General features: G+C 47.3%; 1 protein-coding gene across 1 annotated transcript in view; it reads right to left on the reverse strand.

Moving 5' to 3' along the window:
- Window positions 1–25,068, reverse strand: part of LOC124015384 (SH3 and multiple ankyrin repeat domains protein 1-like) — a 149,219-nt gene that overhangs the window by 8,337 nt on the left and 115,814 nt on the right. Inside the window, exons 14-17 of the mRNA XM_046330549.1 lie at window positions 10,636–10,718; window positions 10,207–10,331; window positions 9,944–10,079; window positions 9,768–9,848 (exon numbers count right to left, since the gene is read on the reverse strand). Of these exons, the coding sequence (XP_046186505.1) occupies window positions 9,768–9,848; window positions 9,944–10,079; window positions 10,207–10,331; window positions 10,636–10,718 (425 nt within the window). The remainder of the gene's footprint in view (window positions 1–9,767; window positions 9,849–9,943; window positions 10,080–10,206; window positions 10,332–10,635; window positions 10,719–25,068) is intronic.

Below are 25,068 nucleotides of genomic sequence, written 5' to 3' on the forward strand. Positions count from 1 at the left end.
GTGGAGCGTGAGTAGACCACAGGGTTCTACAGACGGGTTTAGAGAGTAGTGGAGCGTGAGTAGACCACAGGGTTCTACAGACGGGTTTAGAGAGTAGTGGAGCGTGAGAAGACCACAGGGTTCTACAGACGGGTTTAGAGAGGGGTTCAGACAGACCCCTGTGACTGTGTGAGCTTGTGTATTGTGGGGACCATGTTTTTAGAGGTGGTGAGTGGTAGGAAAGTGTTTTGTTAAAATGTCTTCAATGTTAGCTGAATGATGTTAGGGTCATTTCATTTCAGACATGCCAAGTCATTCAGTTTAGAAAACAACAGTGTGTGTAATAACTGTTGAACAACGTTGCAGTGAAAAGAAAGATAGCATACTGTCATTAGCCTTGTAATCGATGCTTTGGCTACTGCTTTAGAAGTGAAACGCGCTGTTAAAACTACGCTGAACAACTCAGGTAAGCGTGTGATATCATTTCCCTGTTGATGCTGGTGCTATCGTGCAGCGTGACCTCCAGGTGAACTGGGACACTGCACCAAACATAGAGGTGAGACAGTTTAATGGACATTGTCAGGGGTAGCTATATTCAATCATGGCATTAGAATAAGCATATGGCTCAGGCTGATATGACTCCCTCACACATTCTGCTCCTGAAACCTTTAGGAAATGTGCATATGGAATGAGGAGCAGAAGTTGATGCATAAAGAACAGTTGCAGGACAGACTTTTATATGAAAAGACATGTTTGTTTATGAAGATGAAATGAAACAAATATATCTACTGTATGGTTCTACATGAAATATGGAGAGTATAGTTGCATTATCACTCTGGACAGGGGCCATGTATGTGTGGGGTTATACAGTAGATATACTGCTATTATAGCGTTCAGGTTTGTGTAGTAGTGGGACGAGGGGCTGCAACATTAGTGTAGTGTAGGTTTGGGATGTTCCATACTATAGGGGTAGTGATCATTGGTTTACAGGTGGGGGGAGATCAGGGCAGGGCAGGGGGGGTCTGTGGGGCGGCTGCTCATGCTGTGTGTCAATCAGTCAGTCAGGGGTTTGGATGAGGTGATGAGGGGTTAGTCAGGGGTTTGGACCACAGAGAGGGGTGTTGGGGGGATAGGAGGGGTTTGGACCACAGAGAGGGGTGTTGGGGGGGGTGTTGGGGGATAGTCAGGGGTTTGGACCACAGAGAGGGGTGTTGGGGGATAGGAGGGGTTTGGACCACAGAGAGGGGTGTTGGGGGATAGTCAGGGGTTTGGACCAGAGAGGGGTGTTGGGGGGATAGTCAGGGGTTTGGACCACAGAGAGGGGTGTTGGGGGGATAGTCAGGGGTTTGGACCACAGAGAGGGGTGTTGGGGGATAGTCAGGGGTTTGGACCACAGAGAGGGGTGTTGGGGGATAGTGTTGGGGGGGGGGTTTGGACCACAGAGAGGGGTGTTGGGGGGATAGTCAGGGGTTTGGACCACAGAGAGGGGTGTTGGGGGATAGGAGGGGTTTGGACCACAGAGAGGGGTGTTGGGGGGATAGTCAGGGGTTTGGACCACAGAGAGGGGTGTTGGGGGGGATAGGAGGGGTTTGGACCACAGAGAGGGGTGTTGGGGGGATAGTCAGGGGTTTGGACCACAGAGAGAGGTGTTGGGGGATAGTCCACAGAGAGGGGTGGGGGGATTTGGACCACAGAGAGGGGTGTTGGGGGATAGTCAGGGGTTTGGACCACAGAGAGGGGTGTTGGGGGATAGGAGGGGTTTGGACCACAGAGAGGGGTGTTGGGGGGATAGTCAGGGGTTTGGACCACAGAGAGGGGTGTTGGGGGGATAGTCAGGGGTTTGGACCACAGAGAGGGGTGTTGGGGGGATAGTCAGGGGTTTGGACCACAGAGAGGGGTGTTGGGGGATAGTCAGGGGTTTGGACCACAGAGAGGGGTGTTGGGGGATAGTCAGGGGTTTGGACCACAGAGAGGGGTGTTGGGGGGATAGTCAGGGGTTTGGACCACAGAGAGGGGTGTTGGGGGATAGTCAGGGGTTTGGACCACAGAGAGGGGTGTTGGGGGGATAGTCAGGGGTTTGGACCACAGAGAGGGGTGTTGGGGGGATAGTCAGGGGTTTGGACCACAGAGGGGGTGTTGGGGGATAGTCAGGGGTTTGGACCACAGAGAGGGGGGGGATAGTCAGTTGGACCACAGGGGGGTGTTGGGGGATAGTCAGGGTTTGGACCACAGAGAGGGGTGTGGGGGATAGTCAGGGGTTTGGACCACAGAGGGGGTGTGGGGGATAGTCAGGGGTTGGACCACAGAGAGGGGTGTTGGGGGATAGTCAGGGGTTTGGACCACAGAGAGGGGTGTTGGGGGGATAGTCAGGGTTTGGACCACAGAGAGGGGTGTGGGGGATAGTCAGGGTTTGGACCACAGAGAGGGTGATGGGGGATAGTCAGGGTTTGGACCACAGAGAGGGGTGGGGGGGATAGTCAGGGGTTTGGACCACAGAGAGGGGTGTTGGGGGGATAGTCAGGGGTTTGGACCACAGAGGGGTGATGGGGGATAGTCAAGGGTTTGGACCAGGGTTTGGACCACAGAGAGGGGTGATGGGGGATAGTCAGGGGTTTGGACCACAGAGAGGGGTGATGGGGGGATAGTCAGGGGTTTGGACCACAGAGAGGGGTGATGGGGGATAGTCAGGGGTTTGGACCACAGAGAGGGATGGACCACAGGGGGTGTTGGGGGGATAGTCAGGGTTTGGACCACAGAGAGGGGTGTTGGGGGATAGTCAGGGGTTTGGACCACAGAGAGGGGTGTTGGGGGGATAGTCAGGGGTTTGGACCACAGAGAGGGGTGTTGGGGGATAGTCAGGGGTTTGGACCACAGAGAGGGGTGTTGGGGGATAGTCAGGGGTTTGGACCACAGAGAGGGGTGTTGGGGGATAGTCAGGGGTTTGGACCACAGAGAGGGGTGTTGGGGGGGTTTGGACCATAGTCAGGGGTTTGGACCACAGAGAGGGGTGTTGGGGGGATAGTCAGGGGTTTGGACCACAGAGAGGGGGGGATGTTTTGGGGGGGGTAGTCAGGGGTTTGGACCACAGAGAGGGGTGTCAGGGGTTTGGACCACAGGGATGAGTCAGGGGTTTGGACCACAGAGAGGGGTGTTGGGGGATAGTCAGGGGTTTGGACCACAGAGGGGGTGTGTTGGGGGGATAGTCAGGGGTTTGGACCACAGAGAGGGGTGTTGGGGGATAGTCAGGGGTTTGGACCACAGAGAGGGGTGTTGGGGGATAGTCAGGGGTTTGGACCACAGAGAGGGGTGTTAGGGGGACCACAGAGAGGGGTGAGGAGGGGGATAGTTTGGACCACAGAGAGGGGTGTTGGGGGATAGTCAGGGGTTTGGACCACAGAGAGGGGTGATGGGGGATAGTCAGGGGTTTGGACCACAGAGAGGGGTGTGTAGTCAGGGGTTTGGACCACAGAGAGGGGTGATGGGGGGATAGTCAGGGGTTTGGACCACAGAGAGGGGTGTTGGGGGATAGTCAGGGGTTTGGACCACAGAGAGGGGTGATGGGGGATAGTCAGGGGGTTTGGACCACAGAGAGGGGTGTGGGGGAGTCAGGGGTTTGGACCACAGAGAGAGGGGTGTGATGTCAGGGGGGGGGATAGTCAGGGGTTTGGACCACAGAGAGGGGTGTTGGGGGATAGTCAGGGGTTTGGACCACAGAGAGGGGTGTTGGGGGGATAGTCAGGGGTTTGGACCACAGAGAGGGGTGATGGGGGATAGTCAGGGGTTTAGACCACAGAGAGAGGTGATGGGGGATAGTCAGGGGTTTGGACCACAGAGAGGGGTGTTGGGGGGATAGTCAGGGGTTTGGACCACAGAGAGGGGTGATGAGAGGATAGTCAGGGGTTTGGACCACAGAGGGGGTGATGGGGGATAGTCAGGGGTTTGGACCACAGAGAGGGGTGTTGGGGGGATAGTCAGGGGTTTGGACCACAGAGAGAGGGGGTGATGGGGGGGGGGGATAGTCAGGGGTTTGTACCACAGAGAGGGGTGATGGGGGATAGTCAGGTGTTTGGACCACAGAGAGGGGTGATGGGGGAAAGTCAGGGGTTTGGACCACAGAGAGGGGTGATGAGAGGATAGTCAGGGGTTTGGACCACAGAGAGGGATGATGAGGGGATAGTCAGGGGTTTGGACCACAGAGAGGGGTGTTGGGGGATAGTCAGGGGTTGGACCACAGATAGTCAGGGGTTTGGACCACAGAGAGGGGTGTTGGGGGATAGTTTGGACAGGGGGGTGTTGGGGGATAGTCCCACAGAGAGGGGTGATGGGGGGGATAGGGGTTTGGACCACAGAGAGGGGTGATGGGGGATAGTCAGGGGTTTGGACCAGGGGTGTTGGACCACAGAGAGGGTGTTGGGGGGATAGTCAGGGGGACCACAGAGAGGGGTTTGGACCACAGAGAGGGGTGTTGGGGGATAGTCAGGGGTTTGGACCACAGAGAGGGGTGTGATGGGGGATGTTTTGGGGGGGGGTGATGGGGGATAGTCAGGGGTTTGGACCACAGAGGGATAGGGGTGGACCACAGAGGGGGTGTTGGGGGATAGTCAGGGGTTTGGACCACAGAGAGGGGTGATGGGGGATAGTCAGGGGTTTGGACCACAGAGAGGGGTGTTGGGGGATAGTCAGGGGTTTGGACCACAGAGAGGGGTGTTGGGGGATAGTCAGGGGTTTGGACCACAGAGAGGGGTGTTGGGGGATAGTCAGGGGTTTGGACCACAGAGAGGGGTGTTGGGGGATAGTCAGGGGTTTGGACCACAGAGAGGGGTGTTGGGGGGATAGTCAGGGGTTTGGACCACAGAGAGGGGTGTTGGGGGATAGTCAGGGGTTTGGACCACAGAGAGGGGTGTTGGGGGGATAGTCAGGGGTTTGGACCACAGAGAGGGGTGTTGGGGGGATAGTCAGGGGTTTGGACCACAGAGAGGGGTGTTGGGGGATAGTCCAGGGGGTGTTTGGACCACAGAGAGGACCACAGAGGGGTGTTGGGGGGATGTTGGGGGGGGTGTTGATGGGGGATAGTCAGGGGTTTGGACCACAGAGAGGGGTGTTGGGGGATAGTCAGGGGTTTGGACCACAGAGAGGGGTGTTGGGGGGATAGGAGGGGTTTGGACCACAGAGAGGGGTGTTGGGGGGATAGTCAGGGGTTTGGACCAGGGGGGTTTGGACCACAGAGAGGGGTGTTGGGGGATAGTCAGGGGTTTGGACCACAGAGAGGGGTGTTGGGGGATAGTCAGGGGTTTGGACCACAGAGAGGGGTGTTAGTCAGGGGGACCACAGAGAGGGGTAGGGGGATAGTCAGGGGTTTGGACCACAGAGAGGGGTGATGGGGGATCAGTTTGGACCACAGAGGGGGTGTTGGACCACAGAGAGGGGTGATGGGGGATAGTCAGGGGTTTGGACCACAGAGAGGGGTGATGGGGGATAGTCAGGGGTTTATAGTCACCACAGAGAGGGTGATGGGGGGATAGTCAGGGAGGTTTGGACCACAGAGAGGGGTGTTGGGGGATAGTCAGGGGTTTGGACCACAGAGAGGGGTGATGAGAGGATAGTCAGGGGTTTGGACCACAGAGGGGGTGATGGGGGATAGTCAGGGGTTTGGACCACAGAGAGGGGTGTTGGGGGATAGTCAGGGGTTTGGACCACAGAGAGAGAGGGGTGATGGGGGGATAGCAGGGGTTTGTACCACAGAGAGGGGTGATGGGGGATAGTCAGGTGTTTAGACCACAGAGAGAGGTGATGGGGGAAAGTCAGGGGTTTGGACCACAGAGAGGGGTGATGAGAGGATAGTCAGGGGTTTGGACCACAGAGAGGGATGATGAGGGGATAGGCAGGGGTTTGGACCACAGAGAGGGGTGTTGGGGGATAGTCAGGGGTTGGACCACAGAGAGGGGTGTTGGGGGACCACAGATAGTCAGGGGTTTGGACCACAGAGAGGGGTGTTGGGGGGATGGTCCAGGGGTTGGACCACAGAGAGGGGTGTTGGGGGGATAGTCAGGGGACCACAGATAGTCAGGGGTTTGGACCACAGAGAGGGGTGTTGGGGGATAGTTTGGACCACAGAGGGGGTGTTGGGGGGATTGGACCACAGAGAGAGGGGTGGACCACAGAGAGGGGTGTTGGGGGATAGTCAGGGGTTTGGACCACAGAGAGGGGTGTGTAGTGGGGGGATAGTCAGGGGTTTGGACCACACAGAGAGGGGTGTTGGGGGGATAGTCAGGGGTTTGGACCACAGAGAGGGGTGTTGGGGGGATAGTCAGGGGTTTGGACCACAGAGAGGGGTGATGGGGGGATAGTCAGGGGTTTGGACCACAGAGAGGGGTGATGAGGGGATAGTCAGGGGTTTGGACCACAGAGAGGGGTGATGAGGGGATAGTCAGGGGTTTGGACCACAGAGAGGGGTGATAGTCAGGGGGACCACAGAGAGGGGTGTTGGGGGGATAGTCAGGGGTTTGGACCACAGAGAGGGGGTGTGTTGGGACCACAGATAGTCAGGGGTTTGGACCACAGAGAGGGGTGTTGGGGGATAGTCAGGGGTTTGGACCACAGAGAGGGGTGATGGGGGGATAGTCAGGGGGTTTGTTTGACCACAGAGAGGGGGGGGATAGTCAGGGGTTTGGACCACAGAGAGGGGTGATGGGGGGATAGTCAGGGGTTTGGACCACAGAGAGGGGTGATGGGGGATAGTCAGGGGTTTGGACCACAGAGAGGGTGATGTTGGGGGATAGTCAGGGGTTTGGACCACAGAGAGGGGTGTTGGGGGATAGTCAGGGGGATTTGGACCACAGAGAGGGGTGATGAGGGATAGTCAGGGGTTTGGACCACAGAGAGGGGTGTTGGGGGATAGTCAGGGGTTTGGACCACAGAGAGGGGTGTTGGGGGGATAGAGAGGGGTGATGAGGGGATAGGCAGGGGTCAGAGGGGGTGTTGGGGGGGGGGATAGTCAGGGGTTTGGACACAGAGAGAGGGGGGGTTTGGACCACAGAGATGATGGGGGGGGTGTTGGGGGATAGGGGTTGGACCACAGGGGGGTGTTGTAGTCAGGGGTTTGGACCACAGAGAGGGGTGATGGGGGATAGTCAGGGGTTTAGACCACAGAGAGAGGTGATGGGGGATAGTCAGGGGTTTGGACCACAGAGAGGGGTGATGAGGGGTTGGACCACAGGATGAGTCAGGGGTTTGGACCACAGAGAGGGGTGATGAGGGGATAGTCAGGGGTTGGACCACAGAGAGGGGTGTTGGGGGGATAGTCAGGGGTTTGGACCACAGAGAGGGGTGTTGGGGGGATAGTCAGGGGTTTGGACCACAGAAAGGGGTGATGAGGGGATAGGCAGGGGTTTGGACCACAGAGAGGGGTGTTGTAGGGATAGTCAGGGGTTGGACCACAAAGAGGGGTGTTGGGGGATAGTCAGGGGTTTGGACCACAGAGAGGGGTGTTGGGGGATGGTCCAGGGGTTGGACCACAGAGAGGGGTGTTGGGGGATAGTCAGGGGTTTGGACCACAGAGATGGGTGTTGGGGGATAGTCAGGGGTTTGAGACCACAGAGAGGGGTGTTGGGGGATAGGGGGTTTGGACCAGGGGGGTTGGACCACAGAGAGGGGTGTTGGGGGATAGTCAGGGGTTTGGACCACAGAGAGGGGTGTTGGGGGATGGTCCAGGGGGTTGGACCACAGAGATAGGAGGGGTTTGGACCACAGAGAGGGGTTGGGGGGATAGTCAGGGGTTTGGACCACAGAGAGGGGTGTTGTAGGGATAGGGATAGTCAGGGGTTTGGACCACAGAGAGAGGGGTGATGGGGGGATGGGGGTTTGTACCACAGAGACCACAGAGAGGGGTGATGAGGGGATAGTCAGGGGTTTGGACCACAGAGAGGGGTGTGATGAGGGGATAGTCAGGGGGTTGGACCACAGAGAGGGGTGTTGGGGGGATAGTCAGGGGTTTGGACCACAGAGAGGGGTGTGTTGGGGGACCACAGATAGTCAGGGGTTTGGACCACAGAAAGGGGTGATGAGGGGATAGGCAGGGGTTTGGACCACAGAGAGGGGTGTTGTAGGGATAGTCAGGGGGACCACAGAGAGGGGTGTGGACCACAAAGAGGGGTGTTGGGGGATAGTCAGGGGGACCACAGAGATTTGGACCACAGAGAGGGGTGTTGGGGGATGGTCCAGGGGTTGGACCACAGAGAGGGGTGTTCGGGGGGATATAGTCAGGGGTTTGGACCACAGAGAGGGGTGTTGGGGGATAGTCAGGGGTTTGGACCACAGAGAGGGGTGTTGGGGGATGGTCCAGGGGTGTGGACCACAGAGAGGGGTGTGTAGTCAGGGGTTTGGACCACAGAAAGGGGTGTTGTAGTCAGGGGTTTGGACCACAGAGAGGGGTGTTGTAGGGATAGTCAGGGGTTGGACCACAGAGAGGGGTGTTGGGGGGATAGTCAGGGGTTTGGACCACAGAGAGGGGTGTTGGGGGATGATGGTCCAGGGGTTGGACCACAGAGAGGGGTGTTGGGGGGATAGGAGGGGTTTGGACCACAGAGAGGGGTGTTGGGGGTCAGGGGTTGGATAGTCAGGGGTTTGGACCACAGAGAGGGGTGTTGGGGGGATAGGAGGGGTTTGGACCACAGAGAGGGGTGTTGGGGGGATAGTCAGGGGTTTGGACCACAGAGAGGGGTGTTGGGGGGATAGTCAGGGGTTTGGACCACAGAGAGGGGTGATGAGGGGATAGTCAGGGGTACAGTAAGCTAGTAGTTACCCAACCATCTGGATCTTATCCTGGCTCTGCACTAGAGGAGATAATAAACCATGTGTATTGAGGACAGGAGTAATGTCTCAGCAGACTGGCTTGTAAGAGAGAGGGACATATGGGAGTCTGTTGGAATGAGCTGGAATCTGACCTAGGATCAGATAGGAAATACTCAGAGGCTCCCACTTGCCTCTCATATTATCTGCTCCCATAAATCATCATCATGGGTGAAGTGAGCATGCTCAGTAGAGACCGCAGCAGCATCTACAGTAGTCTCCCTCAGAGTGACACCCACCCCCTGCAGTGTTACCCTGGCAACAACACACTCAGCCAGGGTAGGTGTGTTTGTGGAGACGTGGGACTGGTCTGGGGTTATAGGGCTGGGGGTGCGGGGTTAAAAGGGGGCGCAGTGAAAAGGATCAGGGGTGGGTGGGGTCATTGTTTGAGGGGTTACCTGTAGTGGGGGTGCTGGAAGTGACAGTGTGGAACCTCTGAAAGAACAGTGAAATGCATTGAGACTCTCATCCATGTTGGTACCCTAACAATGCTGTCACCATTAAGGTTCTGACACCTTTCCCTGGACACTCAGACAGTACATGACAGTGTCACTTCTCTGCCTCTCTTGCTTGCCCTCCTTTTCTTCCCTCTGTCCATCACAGCCCACCTCTCTGTGACTTTGTATCCCCTTTGTGCCTTTCCTTTCCCAATGGGCACACACTGGTCGAAACGTGGAACAGACGTCTGTGCCTAGTGGGTTCTTCTTTAGGCCTCTCTGGCTTTTTTCACTTCATGCATCTTAAGCTCTACCCATCTCTCCTGTCTTTCACCTTCTCTTCTCATCATCTCTCTCCATCTCCAGACGTACATCTCCCTCTACATTCCTTTGTATTCCTTCTAGATGCTCTTTCCCTCTCCGTATGTTCCTGGTCTCCTCCCTCCTCTGTCCTTGTCTTTCCTGTCTCTACCCAGAACCCAACCCGTATCCCCCATGTCTTACCCATCTCCTCCAGTTCTGAGGTCATGGATTTGGAGCGGAGAGCGATGGCCGGAGTGCTTAGTCTTTTACTCTGCTGGGGGACTGTGGAGAAAGGAAAGCATTATCATCCTCGTCCTCGTCCTCATCCTCATCACCATCATCGTTGTCGTAGTTCCAGACCCTGTGTTGTCTCTTACTTTTCTTTCTCTGGCCATCCTCCATGTCAGGGTTGCGTGTCACCATGACAACCTTGACCATGAGGGCGTTTCCACCTTGCCTGATCATGTTGACCACCTGCCTGTGTCCCACCTTCACCACATTCTGACCATTCACCTGAGAGAGGGGGGTAGAGGTGAAGAAGAAGAAGTCCATGTAATTGGTTAGAGAGGGTGATTTTTCATAATAACAGTCATTGTGAAGAATCCAACTTCAGCTCCCATCATGCCCTAGCAGCACACACCTCAATGAGGAAGTCTCCCATTCTCAGACCGGCTCTCCAGGCCACGCCTCCTTCGTCGACAGACTCCAGGTACTGCAGTGCTGGGAAGGCTGGGGTGGGAGTGAACTCCTCGATGGGGGTCTGAGCTGAAGACAGAGAACAGAGGGGTAACCAGCATTATGTCATAACCACTGTAATAACTAGACTGATGAAGCCCTGGCAGCACAGTGAGACTGTCCAAGTGTGTTCATCTGTGTGTGTGTGTGTGTGTGTGTGTGTGTGTGTGTGTGTGTGTGTGTGTGTGTGTGTGTGTGTGTGTGTGTGTGTGTGTGTGTGTGTGTGTGTGTGTGTGTGTGTGTGTGTGTGTGTGTGTGTGTGTGTGTGTGTGTGTTAAAGGCCTGTCTGTTTGCCTGACTGTCTATCAACAGCTGATCGCACGTGTTTCCTTACCCTTGGCTCCTCTCAGCACAAAGCCAAAACCCTCACTGTCTTTTTTCTGCAGAAGCACTGTCTTCTCCTTGATGATATAGTCACTAAGAGAGAGGACAGAGAGAGATGGGGAGAGACACTTAGCGATAACATGAGATACATTAAAAAAAGGAGTGGAAAAAGGGGACAGCAGGAAGAAGAGAAAGAGAGAGAGAGGTATGAGAGAGAGAGGTAGGAGAGAGAGGTAGGAGAGAGAGGTAGGAGAGAGAGAGAGAGAGAGAGAGGTAGGAGAGAGGTAGGAGAGAGAGAGAGGTAGGAGAGAGAGAGAGAGGTAGGAGAGAGAGAGGTAGGAGAGAGAGAGGTAGGAGAGATAGGTAGGAGAGAGAGGTAGGAGAGAGAGAGGTAGGAGAGAGAGAGAGGTAGGAGAGAGGTAGGAGAGAGAGAGAGGTAGGAGAGAGAGAGAGAGGTAGGAGAGAGAGAGGTAGGAGAGATAGGTAGGAGAGAGAGGTAGGAGAGAGAGAGGTAGGAGAGAGAGAGAGGGTAGGAGAGATAGGTAGGAGAGAGAGAGGTAGGAGAGAGAGAGAGGTAGGAGAGAGGGAGGTAGGAGAGAGAGAGGTAGGAGAGAGAGGTAGGAGAGATAGGTAGGAGAGAGAGGTAGGAGAGAGGTAGGAGAGATAGGTAGGAGAGAGAGTTAGGAGAGAGGTAGGAGAGAGAGAGATAGGAGAGATAGGTAGGAGAGAGAGAGGTAGGAGAGATAGGTAGGAGAGAGAGGTAGGAGAGATAGGTAGGAGAGAGAGTTAGGAGAGAGGTAGGAGAGAGAGAGATAGGAGAGATAGGTAGGAGAGAGAGAGGTAGGAGAGATAGGTAGGAGAGAGAGGTAGGAGAGATAGGTAGGAGAGAGAGGTAGGAGAGATAGGTAGGAGAGAGAGTTATAGGAGAGAGGTAGGAGAGAGAGAGGTAGGAGAGATAGGTAGGAGAGAGAGAGGTAGGAGAGAGAGGTAGGAGAGAGAGGGGTAGGAGAGAGAGGTAGGAGAGAAAGGTAGGAGAGATAGGTAGGAGAGAGAGAGGTAGGAGAGAGAGAGGTAGGAGAGAGAGAGGTAGGAGAGAAAGGTCGGAGAGAGAGAGGTAGGAGCGAGAGAGGTAGGAGAGAGAGGTAGGAGAGAGGTAGGAGAGAGAGAGGTAGGAGAGAGGTAGGAGAGAGAGGTAGGAGAGAGAGAGTTAGGAGAGAGAGGTAGGAGATAGGTATCCCCCTGCATACATGCACACTGCCCCAGGAGGGAGCCTTAATCCTGGGAGAGAGAGGGAGGTGAGAGGGGTCAGGGACTTTCTGAAATGAGGGCACATTTTTAAGCACATGAATGAATACATTTAACTGTCTCTGCCCTGACTCAGCTCCCCAGAGCTGGGCAGTGGGTTTTGTATTTCCTGTGTCCTCTCTGGGGTCAGGGGTCAGCTGATGACATAATGCACCAGACCAGGGGCTCGCTGGGCAGCCTTGTGTCGGCGACTAGGTGAGGTACAGTGAGATTGCGCTGGGTTGGTTGACAGAAAGACCAGAGATGTTGTTCCAGAACCTCACTCTCTAAGATGCTAGGCTATATATGATGATGACGGTTGCCTGAGCAACAAGCTACAGGACGTAGGATCTAGCTGGTGTAATATAGAGAGGCCTGACTACACTGGAAGAGAGAAATGTATGCACAGCTAGGTGCTCTGATGTCACAGACGTAGTCATCCAAAGAAGAAGAACCCTCACATGTAGAGCCAATAAAGAGGTCAGGTTATGTTGGTCCGCCTCGCTAAAATAGCCTCATGAATAAACAGGGGATAATGAGTATGGGAGATGACGATAATTGGCAGTTTCCAGTTGCTATCTAACTAGAGTACATGGAGCTATCATGGAAAGACCACAGAAGAAGTGGGAATACCCACAAGCACCTGCATGTCAGCCACTTGATCCCCTTTTGGAAGACCTAGTTTAGGTAGTTAACCAGTCATCCAATGATTCAACTAGCTACTGTCAACATACTGTTTACCTTTAATAATGTTTACGTACTGTATGTTGCTGGACTGTTTTTCTTCCCTTCTTCTTCTTCACCCAGGCCGTCCCCTCCACTGGCATAGCAACTCGCATAGCAACTCACTTAAATACAGTCATTTGCCAGCATGAACCAATGAGCACCACACAATCACGGACTGCATCCATCTGTAATGACACCTTCCTCATAATTGAGCCTAGTGCACCACTGTTGACCAGAGATGAATGGGATCTATATGGGGAATAGGGTGTAATTTGGGACCCGCCACACCATGGGGATTGGTTTGTTAGGTTGGTTATGTTCCTCACACAAACATTCCTCTGGACTGCAGCCCAGTACTATACTGACACAAGCTCTCCTGTCATCAAGTCTGTCACCAACTCAAGGTTGTGCATACCGTAATAACACCACACAATCATCTAACCATGTTCCTCCTACATACATACCTACTGTATCTCCAATGTAACTGATCCATGCGACACAATCTAGAAGTAAGAGCCGGGGGATATGGACAAAAATCCCTATCGTGATAAATTACCTCAATTAATGCTGTAACCATAAATAGAATGATACGTTTAGAACATGAATGTGAACCACAGTTTATAACATTAATAAATGTGCACCACAGTTTATAACATTAATGTGCACCACAGTTTATAACATTAATGGGAACCACAGATTATAACATTAATGTGAACCACAGTTTATAACATTAATAAATGTGCACCACAGTTTATAACATTAATGTGAACCACAGATTATAACATTAATGTGAACCACAGATTATAACATTAATGTGAACCACAGTTTATAACATTAATGTGCACCACAGTTTATAACATTAATGTGAACCACAGTTTATAACATTAATAAATGTGCACCACAGTTTATAACATTAATGTGAACCACAGATTATAACATTAATGTGAACCACAGTTTATAACATTAATGTGAACCACAGTTTATAACATTAATGAATGTGCACCACAGTTTATAACATTAATGAATGTGCACCACAGTTTATAACATTAATGAATGTGCACCACAGTTTATAACATTAATGAATGTGCACCACAGTTTATAACATTAATGAATGTGCACCACAGTTTATAACATTAATGAATGTGCACCACAGTTTATAACATTAATGTGCACCACAGTTTATAACATTAATGTGCACCACAGTTTATAACATTAATGAATGTGCACCACAGTTTATAACATTAATGAATGTGCACCACAGTTTATAACATTAATGAATGTGCACCACAGTTTATAACATTAATGTGAACCACAGTTTATAACATGAATGTGCACCACAGTTTATAACATTAATGTGAACCACAGTTTATAACATGAATGAATGTGCACCACAGTTTGTAATAACATTAATGTGCACCACAGTTTATAACATTAATGTGCACCACAGTTTATAACATTAATGTGCACCACAGTTTATAACATGAATGTGCACCACAGTTTATAACATGAATTAATGTGCACCACAGTTTATAACATTAATGTGCACCACAGTTTATAACATTAATGTGAACCACAGTTTATAACATGAATGAATGTGCACCACAGTTTATAACATGAATGAATGTGCACCACAGTTTATAACATGAATGTGCACCACAGTTTATAACATTAATGTGCACCACAGTTTATAACATGAATGTGCACCACAGTTTATAACATTAATATGCACCACAGTTTATAACATTAATGTGCACCACAGTTTATAACATGAACGTGCACCACAGTTTATAACATGAATGAATGTGCACCACAGTTTATAACATGAATGAATGTGCACCACAGTTTATAACATGAATGTGCACCACAGTTTATAACATGAATGTGCACCACAGTTTATAACATTAATGTGCACCACAGTTTATAACATGAATGTGCACCACAGTTTATAACATTAATATGCACCACAGTTTATAACATTAATGTGCACCACAGTTTATAACATGAACGTGCACCACAGTTTATAACATGAATTAATGTGCACCACAGTTTATAACATGAATTAATGTGCACCACAGTTTATAACATGAATTGATGTGCACCACAGTTTATAACATTAATGAATGTGCACCACAGTTTATAACATGAATGTGCACCACAGTTTATAACATGAATTAATGTGCACCACAGTTTATAACATTAATGTGAACCACAGTTTATAACATTAATGTGCACCACAGTTTATAACATTAATGTGCACCACAGTTTATAACATTAATGTGCACCACAGTGTATAACATTAATGTGCACCACAGTTTATAACATTAATGTGAACCACAGTTTATAACATTAATGTGCACCACAGTTTATAACATTAATGTGCACCACAGTTTATAACATTAATGTGCACCACAGTTTATAACATTAATGTGCACCACAGTTTATAACATTAATGTGCACCACAGTTTATAACATTAATGTGAACCACAGTTTATAAAATGAATGTGAACCACAGTTTATAACATGAATGAATGTGCACCACAGTTTATAACATGAATGTGCCCCACAGTTTATAACATTAATGTGCACCACAGTTTATAACATTAATGTGAACCACAGTTTATAACATTAATGTGCACCACAGTTTATAACATTAATGTGCACCACAGTTTATAACATTAATGTGCACCACAGTTTATAACATTAATGTGCACCACAGTTTATAACATGAATGAATGTGCACCACAGTTTATAACATTAATGTGCACCACAGTTTATAACATTAATGTGAACCACAGTTTATAACATGAATGAATGTGCACCACAGTTTATAACATTAATGTGCACCACAGTTTATAACATTAATGTGCACCACAGTTTATAACATGAATGTGCACCACAGTTTATTTATAACATTAATGTGAACCACAGTTTATAACATGAATGAATGTGCACCACAGTTTATAACATTAATGTGCACCACAGTTTATAACATTAATGTGCACCACAGTTTATAACATTAATGTGCACCACAGTTTATAACATTAATGTGCACCACAGTTTATAACATGAATGAATGTGCACCACAGTTTATAACATTAATGTGCACCACAGTTTATAACATTAATGTGCACCACAGTTTATAACATGAATGAATGTGCACCACAGTTTATAACATTAATGTGCACCACAGTTTATAACATTAATGTGCACCACAGTTTATAACATGAATGAATGTGCACCACAGTTTATAACATTAATGTGCACCACAGTTTATAACATTAATGTGCACCACAGTTTATAACATTAATGTGCACCACAGTTTATAACATTAATGTGCACCACAGTTTATAACATGAATGAATGTGCACCACAGTTTATAACATTAATGTGCACCACAGTTTATAACATTAATGTGCACCACAGTTTATAACATTAATGTGCACCACAGGTTATAACATTAATGTGAACCACAGTTTATAAAATGAATGTGAACCACAGTTTATAACATGAATGAATGTGCACCACAGTTTATAACATGAATGTGCCCCACAGTTTATAACATTAATGTGCACCACAGTTTATAACATTAATGTGAACCACAGTTTATAACATTAATGTGCACCACAGTTTATAACATTAATGTGCACCACAGTTTATAACATTAATGTGCACCACAGTTTATAACATTAATGTGCACCACAGTTTATAACATGAATGAATGTGCACCACAGTTTATAACATTAATGTGCACCACAGTTTATAACATTAATGTGAACCACAGTTTATAACATGAATGAATGTGCACCACAGTTTATAACATTAATGTGCACCACAGTTTATAACATTAATGTGCACCACAGTTTATAACATTAATGTGCACCACAGTTTATAACATTAATGTGCACCACAGTTTATAACATGAATGAATGTGCACCACAGTTTATAACATTAATGTGCACCACAGTTTATAACATTAATGTGAACCACAGTTTATAACATGAATGAATGTGCACCACAGTTTATAACATTAATGTGCACCACAGTTTATAACATTAATGTGCACCACAGTTTATAACATTAATGTGCACCACAGTTTATAACATTAATGTGCACCACAGTTTATAACATTAATGTGCACCACAGTTTATAACATTAATGTGCACCACAGTTTATAACATTAATGTGCACCACAGTTTATAACATTAATGTGAACCACAGTTTATAACATGAATGAATGTGCACCACAGTTTATAACATTAATGTGCACCACAGTTTATAACATTAATGTGCACCACAGTTTATAACATTAATGTGCACCACAGTTTATAACATTAATGTGCACCACAGTTTATAACATTAATGGTGAACCACAGTTTATAACATTAATGTGCACCACAGTTTATAACATTAATGTGCACCACAGTTTATAACATTAATGTGCACCACAGTTTATAACATTAATGTGCACCACAGTTTATAACATTAATGTGAACCACAGTTTATAACATTAATGTGAACCACAGTTTATAACTATTATCCTTTAAACTACTACTACTAGTTTGATGGTTGTCCCATTAACAATCACCCATATTAGAAAACTTATTTCATTTCAAACTTCAATCAATCAATCAAATGTATTTATAAAGCCCTTCTTACATCAGCTGATTTCACTAAGTGCTGTACAGAAACCCAGCCTAGAACCCCAAACAGCAATGCAGGTGTAGAAGCACGTGTAGATCTTCACATTTCTCTAGTATAGGATACTTATCGTAGTGAGTGGTACCAGCAAAATGCCTGCGATAAGTGATCGGTATGGTCGGTGTGGATCATTTGGGGTTTATCGTCCCAGCTCTGCTATAAGTATTGGTAACATCATCTAGAAGCATAGCAAGGGGGACTGCTACCTATGGCACAGCATGCACCTCTCAAACCACTTCTCATTCTCTTATACACTAATGTTTGTACACATGCACAGGGGCACACATTGATAACACACACACACACACACACGTACACACACCATATGTAGACACAGTAGAAGCAGAGCCACTAGCGGGGATACATGTTATAGATCTGCCTCCTATACCTTGTTCTCAATCAACAACAGCTCACAGACCGTCACACACAGAGACCCACAAACACGACACACACACACACATTCTGCAGATGTGAGAAGCAGCAATTATCAGACAGTTGTGTCGGTACTGTGTTGCTACTGAAGGCAGACGTACAGACACAGACACGGAGAGGGAGAGGAGAGTGATTAATGTACATGGAGACACAGCTAGGCTGTAACGTTACTGCTAATGTACCGGGCTGTGCATGTGTCTCTCCTTCCTCACTACACACACACACAGTCACAGACGCACACACACACACAGGCGCACACACGGACACACATACAGGCTCATGCATTGCAACACATCCCATCTGTCTATCGATTAGTCTTCCTAATCACTCCAGTCTACCATCCATGTCCACATGCATGCTCCTCTCCCTCCCTCCCACCCTCCCTCCCCTCACCATCCCTCTATCCTCCAGCCCTGCGACCAGTGAGAAATCAAAAACAGCCAGTACCTGTAAATGAACCAGACACTCCTATTCATGGGGCCTAGCGACGGCCAGGAAGAAGAGAGGGAGAGATCCTCCTCGCCGCATCCCCCCATCGCCATTTCCCCCCCCCTCCTCCTCCTCCTCCTTCTCGTCTTCCAGCGAGAGAGCAGTGAGTACGAGCCGAGGGAGGGGAGGAGAGGAGGAGAGAGCGATGGAGAGAGAGAGAGTGAGGGCCTAGCTCTCCCAGCCCCTTCATACTTAAGACAGACAGAGAACGAGGGAGCAGGAGAGAGATGGAGATGGTTCACTGTGACTGACTGACAGACAGAGAACGAGGGAGCGACAGAGAGAGAGAGAGAGAGAGAGAGAGAGAGAGAGAGAGAGAGAGAGAGAGAGAGAGAGAGAGAGAGAGAGAGAGAGAGAGAGAGAGGGGAACAAGAGAGGGAGAAGGAGGGAGTGTGTGAGTGAGGGGGAGATGGTTTAGCATAAAAAGGGAGAGAGATATGAGGTAATTTTGAGAGAGAGGAGAAAGAGCGGGCCAAGGGGTGATGGGGTTTGTTTGCTGAGTATGTGACTATTTCATACACCAACAGAATATAAAGAGAAAAGAGACGCACAGACGCGCACACACATACACACACTCAAACACATTCCTTTCTCCTTTCTTCTATCTCTGTATATATCTCTCTCAGTGGTATTCACCGAGTCTGTCAATCACTGTTTTCCTCCTCAGTTATGATTCTCCATTCACAAGAACGGATGCATTTTGGATGAGTTAAGGCCATGTTCTGTTTGACTCCTCTCCCTTGCCGTAACTCACTCCAGATAGGGAGATACTGTATAACGCACTGACTGTTGCTCTGAACGGCTGAGGCTTGCATGCTGTCATCACAATCACAATGTTTTTCACAACTCATATATGTATACAGGCTATTTATGATCCTTATGATCGATGATTCAGCTATTATCAAATTCACATAGAAATTGGACTTCTTTGAAAGCACGTCTAAGAAGCAGTAGATGTGTTCTATGTGAGCTATTTCTATGCTTCCCGTTCTTAAGTTTAGTTTTTGCGTCTTTTACTTTCAGTTTTGTACATCAGCTTCGACCAGCTGAAAATACAACATTTTGGGTTATTGAAAATGCATTTCACAGCGGTTTAGATTGTACAATGATTCTCTACACTATGCATTGCTTGTTTTGTCAAAATGAACTGAAATCAGGAGAACTATTAGAATTTTAGCAACCAGGAAATAGTAAAGAGATTTCTGTATATTGCACCTTTAATAAACCAAATATAGACAACACGTGAATTCTATATTCTCTCTCTCTTTTTCCCATCTCCTACCACCTGTCAACCTGTCTTCCTCCCATCTCACGTCTCTACCATCTCCCCATTTCTGTCATCTCTGCACTCGTTTTGTCCTACCCCTCTTCCGTCCTCTCTACTTAAGTGACCCTACATGCCCTTAGATCACTCTTAACATCTCCCCTCCCCCATGGCCTTTAATCAACACACACACATGTACACAGTCCCCTCCCCTCTCCTCCTCTTTCCTCTCTCACATTGTCTGTAAACAAAGCAGAGTGCATGAATGAAAAGAGGAGAGCGAGGCAGGGAAACGGGAGGAAGGAGACGCATCAAGACAGACAGGAAGAAGAAGAGAGATTCAGCTGGGGATGAGCAGCAGAAGGAAGAGAGAGAATTAGAGCGAGAGAGATTCTCTTTAAAAGGGCACTCACATCATCTCTGTCAGTGCTTCATTCGATGTATGTCGATGTTGTCTTCTGTCGCCTTTCCCTCCCTCCCTCCCTCTCTGCCTCCCTGTCTCTCGCTCAATCTCCCCCTCTCTCTCCCCCTACCTCTCTCTGGTGCCTTTCTGCCTTCACTGCCTATTGCTGTTCTTCTCTTCTCTCTCCTTCCCTCCCTCTCTGTTCGTTTCTCTCTCTGCATGTTAAGCTATACTGCTGTGAATTTAGTGTATGGCCGCGGACGCGTGTGTGTGTGACGGAGGGAGAGAGAGAGAGAGAGAGAGGGAGAGAAGGAGAGAGGTAGAAAGAGAGAGGGAGGGAGAGAGAGAGAGAGAGATTGAGTGAGAAAAAAGAGAGAGCGGGAGAGAGTGAAAGAGAGAGAGAAAGAGAGTGAGAGTGAGAGAGAGATTGAGTGAGAAAAAAGAGAGAGCGGGAGAGAGTGAAAGAGAGAGAGAAAGAGAGTGAGAGTGAGAGAGAGAGATTGAGTGAGAAAAAAGAGAGAGCGGGAGAGAGTGAAAGAGAGAGAGAAAGAGAGTGAGAGAGAGAGAGAGAGAGAGAGAGAGAGAAAGAGAGTGAGAGTGAGAGAGGGAGAAAGAGTACAAGGGGGAGGGGCAAGCGAGTGAATGTTGGCAGGTGTTTGGTCATGTTAGTGTGTGTGACTCATGTGTGTGTGGTCATGTATGTGTGACTCGTGTGTAACTCGTGTGTGTGGTCATGTGTGTATGTGTGTATGTGTGCATGAGTGTTCACCTATAATGTAAAACGTACAATGTGCACCAGAATGTGATTTGAAAGCACCTCTTGTGATGGAGGGCAATAATCCACTCTTCTCCAGAATGTGTGTGTGCTTCCTTGTCCCTATTTCACAGACCGCTGCCCCAGAACAGTTGTCATGTGTGTTACTAGGGGAGTTCACTGCCATGGGCTCTGAGACACAGGGAGAGAGGGGGCACGGAGGAGGGAGGCTTATTTGGATGGAAGAAGAGAACAAGGAAGGAAGGAAGGAAGGAAGGAAGGAAGGAAGGAAGGAAGGAAGGAAGGAAGGAAGGAAGGAAGGAAGGAAGGAAGGAAGGAAGGAAGGAAGGAAGGAAGGAAGGAAGGGGAGGAAGGAAGGGGAAGGACGGAAGGAAGGAAGGAAGGAAGGAAGGAAGGAAGGAAGGAAGGACGGACGGAAGGAAGGAAGGAAGGAAGGAAGGAAGGAAGGAAGGAAGGAAGGAAGGAAGGAAGGAAGGAAGGAAGGAAAGGAAGGAAGGAAGGAAGGAAGGAAGGAAGGAAGGAAGGAAGGAGGGAGGAGACAAGTAAAGGAGTAAAGAACGGAGGATAAGGACAAATAGGGAGAAAGGAGGAATGGATTGATAAAGATGGACACTAGGGGTGAAAATGTATAGAGAGAGAACATCTCTCCCTGATCATCTCTCCTCTTCCTCAAATCCTTGTTAATGTAATCGCTGTGCCACAATATCAATTTAAGCCATTCATTTAGCTGACTGCCGTCTCGACCGAGCCTTGTTAAACTGTCACAGCTAGTCAGAGCAGTAAAAGCCTGCTTCATTAGACAGATCAGGAGGTGTACAAGATCTCTTACTGTCAATATAAAAACATCTTCCATCTAAAAGCGGATTGAAAGGTGATGAGGTGAAAGTGGGAGAGAAAGGGGGTTGTTCATTCACGTCTATTTCCTCTCCTGCGTTCTCTCTCCTTTTCTCTTCTTCGTCTACTTCTACATAGTGTAGAATCTCTCCTCTTCACCTCCTTTCTTGCTCTGTTCATCTCTCTCCCTCCAGAGTGCCCTTCACTGTCTGTTCTCCAGATGGAAACACCACAGGGGAGGGAGGGTGATGGAGAGAAAATGAAAAAGAACAGGGGTGAGTAAAACGGTGATGAATAAAAATAAAGGGAGCGATAGAGAGAGAGAGGTGGAAGGGGTGACAAAGCCAAATATAGAGGAGTGGAAGAAAGCAGGGTGAGATGGATCCACACCAGTGCTCTGATAAAAACAGACTTAGCAGTGAGTTAGCAGTGAGTTAGCAGTGAGTTAGCAGTGAGTTAGCAATGAGTTAGCAGTGAGTTAGCAATGAGTTAGCAGTGAGTTAGCAGTGAGTTAGCAGTGAGTTAGCAATGAGTTAGCAGCAGTGAGTTAGCAGTGAGTTAGCAGTGAGTTAGCAATGAGTTAGCAGTGAGTTAGCAGTGAGTTAGCAGTGTCACAGACTGACTAAACAACCTGGAGTTTTATATGGTATCGGGTACATTTGTTTAAATATCCCTGATGTGGGTGTAGAAACGTTTGTGTGAGTTTCCATGCAGGTGTCAGTTGCTTGGTAAAGTACGTAAGTCTAAATGAAATTACGCAAAATAATGAATGCTTTTGTGTGTGTTTGTGTTGTCGAGATGGCAGTGTGTTTATGTCTTTGTCAATAATTGTCCAAGTCCAGGACCGTTAAATTGGTTTGCCTCATAACAGAGCCTCTCTGAGCCGCCACGCAAAAACATGACATTAATAAAGAGAAGGACATTACATCACTAGGTGTTAATGAGAGGAGTTACACTCCAAAGTGTCAACGGAGCGATCTGGAAGTAAACAACAACAACAACGACAACATAATCAACAAGCACATCAGTAGAGGACACGTCGATGACAGTCTACAGAAGTTCAGATATCAGACCAGTACTGTATATAACTTCAGATATCAGACCAGTACTGTATGTAACTTCAGATATCAGACCAGTACTGTATATAACTTCAGATATCAGACCAGTACTGTATATAACTTCAGATATCAGACCAGTACTGTATGTAACTTCAGATATCAGACCAGTACTGTATATAACTTCAGATATCAGACCAGTACTGTATATAACTTCAGATATCAGACCAGTACTGTATATAACTTCAGATATCAGACCAGTACTGTATGTAACTTCAGATATCAGACCAGTACTGTATATAACTTCAGATATCAGACCAGTACTGTATGTAACTTCAGATATCAGACCAGTACTGTATGTAACTTCAGATATCAGACCAGTACTGTATATAACTTCAGATATCAGACCAGTACTGTATATAACTTCAGATATCAGACCAGTACTGTATATAACTTCAGATATCAGACCAGTACTGTATGTAACTTCAGATATCAGACCAGTACTGTATATAACTTCAGATATCAGACCAGTACTGTATGTAACTTCAGATATCAGACCAGTACTGTATGTAACTTCAGATATCAGACCAGTACTGTATATAACTTCAGATATCAGACCAGTACTGTATGTAACTTCAGATATCAGACCAGTACTGTATGTAACTTCAGATATCAGACCAGTACTGTATGTAACTTCAGATATCAGACCAGTACTGTATATAACTTCAGATATCAGACCAGTACTGTATGTAACTTCAGATATCAGACCAGTACTGTATGTAACTTCAGATATCAGACCAGTACTGTATATGTAACTTCAGATATCAGACCAGTACTGTATGTAACTTCAGATATCAGACCAGTACTGTATGTAACTTCAGATATCAGACCAGTACTGTATATAACTTCAGATATCAGACCAGTACTGTATATAACTTCAGATATCAGACCAGTACTGTATGTAACTTCAGATATCAGACCAGTACTGTATATAACTTCAGATATCAGACCAGTACTGTATATAACTTCAGATATCAGACCAGTACTGTATATAACTTCAGATATCAGACCAGTACTGTATATAACTTCAGATATCAGACCAGTACTGTATATAACTTCAGATATCAGACCAGTACTGTATATAACTTCAGATATCAGACCAGTACTGTATATAACTTCAGATATCAGACCAGTACTGTATATAACTTCAGATATCAGACCAGTACTGTATGTAACTTCAGATATCAGACCAGTACTGTATATAACTTCAGATATCAGACCAGTACTGTATATAACTTCAGATATCAGACCAGTACTGTATATAACTTCAGATATCAGACCAGTACTGTATGTAACTTCAGATATCAGACCAGTACTGTATATAACTTCAGATATCAGACCAGTACTGTATGTAACTTCAGATATCAGACCAGTACTGTATATAACTTCAGATATCAGACCAGTACTGTATATAACTTCAGATATCAGACCAGTACTGTATGTAACTTCAGATATCAGACCAGTACTGTATATAACTTCAGATATCAGACCAGTACTGTATATAACTTCAGATATCAGACCAGTACTGTATGTAACTTCAGATATCAGACCAGTACTGTATATAACTTCAGATATCAGACCAGTACTGTATATAACTTCAGATATCAGACCAGTACTGTATATAACTTCAGATATCAGACCAGTACTGTATATAACTTCAGATATCAGACCAGTACTGTATGTAACTTCAGATATCAGACCAGTACTGTATATAACTTCAGATATCAGACCAGTACTGTATGTAACTTCAGATATCAGACCAGTACTGTATATAACTTCAGATATCAGACCAGTACTGTATGTAACTTCAGATATCAGACCAGTACTGTATATAACTTCAGATATCAGACCAGTACTGTATGTAACTTCAGATATCAGACCAGTACTGTATGTAACTTCAGATATCAGACCAGTACTGTATGTAACTTCAGATATCAGACCAGTACTGTATATAACTTCAGATATCAGACCAGTACTGTATGTAACTTCAGATATCAGACCAGTACTGTATGTAACTTCAGATATCAGACCAGTACTGTATATAACTTCAGATATCAGACCAGTACTGTATGTAACTTCAGATATCAGACCAGTACTGTATGTAACTTCAGATATCAGACCAGTACTGTATGTAACTTCAGATATCAGACCAGTACTGTATGTAACTTCAGATATCAGACCAGTACTGTATGTAACTTCAGATATCAGACCAGTACTGTATGTAACTTCAGATATCAGACCAGTACTGTATGTAACTTCAGATATCAGACCAGTACTGTATGTAAATATCTTCAGATATCAGACCAGTACTGTATATAACTTCAGATATCAGACCAGTACTGTATGTAACTTCAGATATCAGACCAGTACTGTATATAACTTCAGATATCAGACCAGTACTGTATATAACTTCAGATATCAGA

Source organism: Oncorhynchus gorbuscha, linkage group LG26, assembly GCF_021184085.1.
Source record: "Oncorhynchus gorbuscha isolate QuinsamMale2020 ecotype Even-year linkage group LG26, OgorEven_v1.0, whole genome shotgun sequence".
In the NCBI taxonomy this organism is placed as follows: domain Eukaryota; kingdom Metazoa; phylum Chordata; class Actinopteri; order Salmoniformes; family Salmonidae; genus Oncorhynchus; species Oncorhynchus gorbuscha.